General features: G+C 43.7%; 1 protein-coding gene across 11 annotated transcripts in view; it reads left to right on the top strand.

Annotated features, from left to right (window-relative positions):
* The first annotated feature begins 2305 nt into the window (after positions 1 to 2305).
* The window catches only part of FGGY (FGGY carbohydrate kinase domain containing), a 393096-nt gene continuing 389401 nt past the window's right edge, over positions 2306 to 6000 (top strand). For 5 of the 11 annotated variants that reach the window (XM_035018436.1, XM_035018433.1, XM_035018431.1 and 2 more), the window contains exons 1-2: positions 2313 to 2408; positions 3358 to 3543. In XM_035018436.1, coding sequence (XP_034874327.1) covers positions 3519 to 3543 — 25 coding nt within the window. In that variant the 5' untranslated portion in view covers positions 2313 to 2408; positions 3358 to 3518. Of the gene's footprint in view, positions 2409 to 2499; positions 2638 to 3357; positions 3544 to 6000 lie in introns of those variants that run through there. The other 6 variants (XM_035018442.1, XM_035018441.1, XM_035018434.1 and 3 more) reach the window with 4 other exon arrangements.

Here is a 6000-nt window from a genome sequence, read left to right as displayed (position 1 = left end):
GGTTTCACTGGCAGATATAAACTCACTGCCCAGTCTCATAACTCTCAGTTTAGGGATCTTCTTTTGGGCCACACTGTCATGCGCCACCCTTTACATTGGTCAACAGTGTGGGGGTATCTGCAATGTCGCAATCCCCCACCTTCTGGAATGTAGTTCCAATGCACTTTTGTGATGGAACATCAATATCAAAAAATTTGGGGGCCACATTACCCCTTTGTCTGCTTTAGTAAATAAAATTTTTTTAAAATGTAGTCACACCCACACATTTACTATCATCTATGGCTGTTTTTGCACTATGGAGGTAGAGTTGAGTGGTTGAAACAGAAAAGATATGACTCACAACGTCTAAAATATTTAATATTTGATCCCATACAGAAAAAGTCTGCCACTCTCTAGAATAAATGAATGGAATGGAAGTAGATAGAAAAAAAATGGACTCATTCATTCCTAATAAGCAGTGGGTTATAACTGAAACTGAGAATGAGAATTGGTCTCAGAATCGAACCTCTGTCACTTGCCTGGATGACCTTGAACAAATTACTGATACTCTCTGGGCATCTATCACCTTACAGAGTTGCTGTAGGATTTGTACCAGGTAAGGTGTATGTGTCAGTTATGATTAGGTTTGGCCCCATGTGACACAGAATGAAGGGTCTTGCATAAGACAGCAGCTTATTTCTTTCATGTGGAAGTGAGCAGTGGGTGTTGGTCTGGTGGGGTATGGTGTCAGCAACCCCAGCCTTCTCACCCTGTTGCTTTGCTGTGCATGGCTTTTATTCCTGAGGTTCTCTCATGGTCCAAAATAGCTATTGGAGCTCTAGCCACAGTGCCATGATTGCTATTACTACTAATGAGTGTATGATGATAAGAGGAAACAAACTAAAAATCAAATACAAGAGCCCAGAAACAGAGCCATACAAAAAGTCTGGACAACAAATCCACATTAATTCAAGTCTAGCCAAAATGAGACCTCCTGCCATAGCTCAGGAGGCAACAAGTGTGTTTTGTGTATTCTATTCCCAGGGTACACTGAGGAAGATCTAGAAGCCATGTGGTCCATGTATTCAGCATCTAACATTTTACAAAGTATTTCCATAACTATTATTTTATTTGCTTTTCACAGTACTCTAGAAAGGTTAAGATGAACAGGTCTTAATATTATTATTCCTATTGTATCCTGTAATTCAACCAGGTGTTAAGTAATCAGATCCCAGTACCTCCTATCTTCCCAAAGAGTCCGTGGTTAGATCTTTGGATATTTGTTGGAAATGAAAGGGGAGCAGCTCTCGTGTAGAAGAAAGAAAATGACCCCCAAACAGGACCCCTAGCAGATGTAGCTAATCACATGGCCTCACCCTCACTGAGTCAGTATCCTCACCTAAATGAGGAAGATAAGAGCATCTATTGATTTGGGGGGTTGTTGACTGTAATGAACATGGCAAATAGGCCAGTTCAGTGAGATCACTGCTATTACCTAGGCTTACCTCTTAAATTTGCTGTGTCCTTGGAAACTCACTTCCCTTTACTGGGCCTCAGTTTACTTTCCCAGGAAAGCAAAGGGTTTGGATTCAGCGACTTGCTAAACTATCTTCCAAATCTCCAGTCCCATCAGCCTGGGAACCTGCCTTTTCAAGGGAAAACAGCTCAGATTGGGAGCCCAGGTCGGAACTCTCCCTCTGGCTCCCTAGTAGCTCGCTGTGTGTTTCAGAACAAGCTAAAAACGCTTCTGACTTCGCATCTGTAAATAGGGACAGATTACTATGTAGTTTACAGGAAAGGCAAGCATCACGAGGATTAAATGAGGTGGGTGTGTCCACGGCTCACAGATTGTGACTTGGGCAAAGCAGGACCTATCTGCTCTGTAGATTTGAAGACTGTGACACCACTTCAGAGGGCTGGACGGATAAGGATTAGACGGATAAATTCATGTAAAGTATCAGAAACAAGACCTGGCACAAAGTAAGCATTCGGTAATTATTGTTATTATTATTATTATTATTAATTTCATCCGCCTACAACAGTCCTGGCATTCAGTAAATGGTCGAGAAGTGGTTTTAGGGGACACACTCGACACACACACGCAACAGAGGCTGCGGAGAGTTTGCGTGGGTCAGCTCTGTGCCTTTAAAAGTCCAAGAGGTGGGAGGAGCCGCGGGGAGGCTGCTGTCCACGCCCCCAGGCTGCCGAGCCCGGTCGCAGGTGACGGGGGCGGGAGCGCGGGCCAATCGCCGGAGCGGTTCAAAGGGCCAATCAGGGCGCGTTTTACAGGGGCTTCGCCCGGCGGGGGCGGGGCCGGGGGCGGGGCGCTGCCGCAGCAGCCCCCGGGGACCGCCCTACGCTGTGCGGTGCACCTCGGTGCGGCAACCTGCAGAGCCCCGCTAGCTAAAATGTAATTTCAGATTGGACAAGTAAGTGACCCTCCTCCCAGTCCCACGTGTGCAGCAGGGGCTTTTGCAGGCGCGCAGGCTCTTAGCGCCCATGTTCTCCAACCCGAGAGCGCACCCGGCCCAAGCCTCCCTCCCCTTTCCTGCAGTCGCCGCCTCTTCCTCCTCGTCGTCCTACTCTGGTCGCTAAAGTCTCGTGCCAGGCCAGCCTCGGCCCCCGGGACGATGTAGAGTTCCCTGTGTCCTCTCCTGGGTGAGGCGTCCGGCCACTCAACGGAAGGGTCGGCCTTTACTGCATCCCCAAGGCTTCCTATGAGATGTCGGGAACCTGGGGTCCTCTGCCATCCCTGACCAGTTAACTGTGTTCACTCCAGCTTCCCGTCCCCCCATCCTTTCCCCTGGACCCTTACTTTAGGGTATTTTTCCCAGGCCGTTTTGAGCTTTTAATAAAAATCTGGCTACCTAAGAGATTTTTAAAGGCCAGTGCTGCTTGTAACTTTAAACGCTTTCAGCAGCTTGTGATAATGTTTGAGGTGCGTTTAGTTTAGATGGTATAATGCTGTTTGGTTACAGTTATCCTGGGTAGGAAAGGCCTAGGGTTATCTTTCCATTTTAATTCACTTCCCTTCTTTTAAGGATGGACAAGATGCAATATGGTGAATTCCCTAATCATTGGCTATTTTCCACTAAAGCACTTCTCCTGTCTTAACTAATTTCATCCCTAAATTAAAGGGTCAGTCATTACCAAGATAGGGAAGAGCATTAGGTTAATTTTTAAAATAGGAGATCTGGAGGGAGGAAGTGATTACACTTTTGAATTGCAAATCAGAAAGAAGGCATGTCTTCTCTAAGTTTGTGGCTGTTACACAGATGGTACAGTTTTGCTTTGTTTTGCTTGCTTTTCTCCTTTTTTTAACGATCCATCAAATGTATATCCTGATTTTTTTTTTCTTTTTACTTTTTATGTTGCCAGCTGGGTCTTGCAGCCTTCTGACCGCCCCCTGGTCTTCTGGGAGTCTCCTGTTAATGAGGCCCTCTGCCTGGCTCTTGATCTGATGATCACTGGCCTGGCTCTTGGAGGGATCAGCTGAGGAGGACCTGCATGTGGGCGGCCCAGAGGACTGTTGATTAAGGATGATGGGGGAACAGACCAGAGAGGGTGAGAAGGGCCTGGAGATTGATTTTGAGGGGAAGGGAGCTTGGGAGCCTCCCTTGCTGGATTTGAAAATCAAAACATGTGTATTGGGAGAAGGGAACAACCCTGAGGGTGGAGGTCTGTGTCTTTCTGGATGAAATTAAGAAGTTTACTAGGGGGAGACTGGGCCTTCTTCCAGGCTGTGTTAATTTTTGCTGTGGGCCTTGTCTTTTCCTGGAATCTGGTTCCCTTTCCCTAACCTTTCACTTAGTTCAAATCACAGTCAATTACCAGCTGTATTTGAAAACAGTTTGAAGTAATGAATCTTGCCCAGCCGGAGTGGGGACCCCTGGCCTCCTGCCAGGGGATTTGAAATAATTATTTTACCAGAATGTACTACAGAGATCATTTAGCCTCACCTGCCCATCTCTTTATGAGAAGAAATACAGGATCAACCCAGGTGGTGGTGTAAGGGGTCATCCAAACCAGGTCTTTCGTTCATTCATTTGTTCACTAACTTGTGGCACGTATTCTGGACTTGGTACTGTGGTAGGCTCTGGGAAAGTAAAGATGAACAAGACTTGGTCTCCACTTTTAGTCTTTCACTCAAGTCTGCTTCTGTCTAGTCTGACAAGAGAGCTTATACGATACCAAGATGAGTGCTGTGGCAAGGTATGTGGGAAATTCTCAGGAATTGGCAGAAGGGCAAATGGCCCAATGTGGGGTTTTGTGGAAAACTTCTCAGAGGAGATAATACCCTGAGCAGAATTTCACAGCCTCAGTATGAGTGGGCTGGGGAATGACAAAAGGGAAGGGGATTATTTGACTTGTGAACAGCATGTGCAAAACTATATAACCTGGCACATTGTTGACTAGTGTGGCTGGACAGGATAGGGTGAGATGGGAAATCACCAGAAAGGAAGCTGGGGAAGGTGAAAAGGCCAGACCAGGGAGCATCAGGTGAGTCATAGGTAAGGGAGTTTGAAATCTCCAGAGCAGTCAGGAGCTGTCTGAAGTGACATGGATTTGTGTTTTAGAAAGTTAATTCTGGCCGCAGGGTGGAGAGGGAATGACTGGAGGTGAGGCTTTTATGATACGGGTGAGAGATGGGTTAGGGTAATAGTTCTGGAACTGGAGGGAGATGAGAATACAGTTGACCCTAGAATACGGGTTTGAATGCAGGTCCACTTATATATGGATTTTTTTTACAGAATTGGTTTATTCCTTAAATGTTTGATGGAATTCACCTATGAAGTCATCTAGGCCAGGAGTTTATTTTTATTTTTTTGTGACGAGGGAGTACTCAATTGATTTAATAATATAAGACTATTCAGATCATCTGTTTCTTCTTGAGTGAGGTTTGATAGTTCCTGTATGTTGAGGAATTTGTACATACCTAAACTGCTCATAATCCCTCATTATCATTTTAATATCTATAGAATCTGTTGTGATTTCATCTCCCTCATTCCTAATATAGATAACCCTGATATTGTTATCTTTTCTCTTTATTTTCCCAATCATTCTGCCCAGAAATTTATTAATTTTATTGGACTTCTCAAAAAAACTTTTGGTTTTATTTATTTTCTATATTTTTTAACATACTGATTTCTCTGAAATTTATTATTTCCTTTCTTTTGCTAACTTTGGGTTCCTTTTACTCTTTTTTTTTTTTTTTTAAGATTTTATTTATATATTTGACAGAGAGAGACACAGCAAGAGAGGGAACACAAGCAGGGGAAGTGGGAGAGGGAGAAGCAGGCTTCCCGCTGAGCCAGGAGCCCGATGTGGGGCTCGATCCCAGGACCCTGGGATCATGACCTGAGCCGAAGGCAGATCCTCAACAACTGAGCCACGCAGGCGCCCCTCCTTTTACTCTTCTCTTTCTAATTTCTTAAGGTGGACAATTAAGATTATTTATTTGAGATGACTTTTCTAATAGGCATTTGATGCTATAAATTTATTGCTTCAAGTGCATCCTACAACTTCTGCTATATGTTTATTTTCATTCAGTTAAAATACTTTCTATTTTTTTTTAATGTCTTCTTTGATCCATGTGTTAGGTAGAAGTGTGTTATTCAGTTTCAAATATTTGAGGACTTTGCACTCATCTTTTTATTATTGATTTATAATTTAATTCTGTTGTGGTCACAGAAGGTACTTTGGTATGATTTGAATCCTTTTATCTTCTTGAGACTTGTTTTATGGCCCAGAATGTGGTCTGTCTTGGTAAATGTTTGATGTGTACTTGAAAAGAATGTGTGTTCTGCTCTTGTTGGGTAGAGTGCTTTTTACATATCAATTATGTCAACTTTATTGACTAACGTACATTACATCCTTGCTGATTTTGTGTTGACTTACTGTATCAGTTATTGAGAGAATGGTATTAGAATCTCTAAGGATAATTGTGGATATATGCATTTCTCTTTGCAGTTCTAACAGATTTTGCTTTATGTATTCTGATGCACTGTTATTAGGTGTGTT

This window comes from Mirounga leonina, unplaced genomic scaffold, assembly GCF_011800145.1.
Source record: "Mirounga leonina isolate KUSES-001 unplaced genomic scaffold, KU_Mleo_1.0 Mir_173, whole genome shotgun sequence".
NCBI classification, from domain to species: domain Eukaryota; kingdom Metazoa; phylum Chordata; class Mammalia; order Carnivora; family Phocidae; genus Mirounga; species Mirounga leonina.
This window is presented reverse-complemented; position numbering and strand designations above follow the sequence as displayed.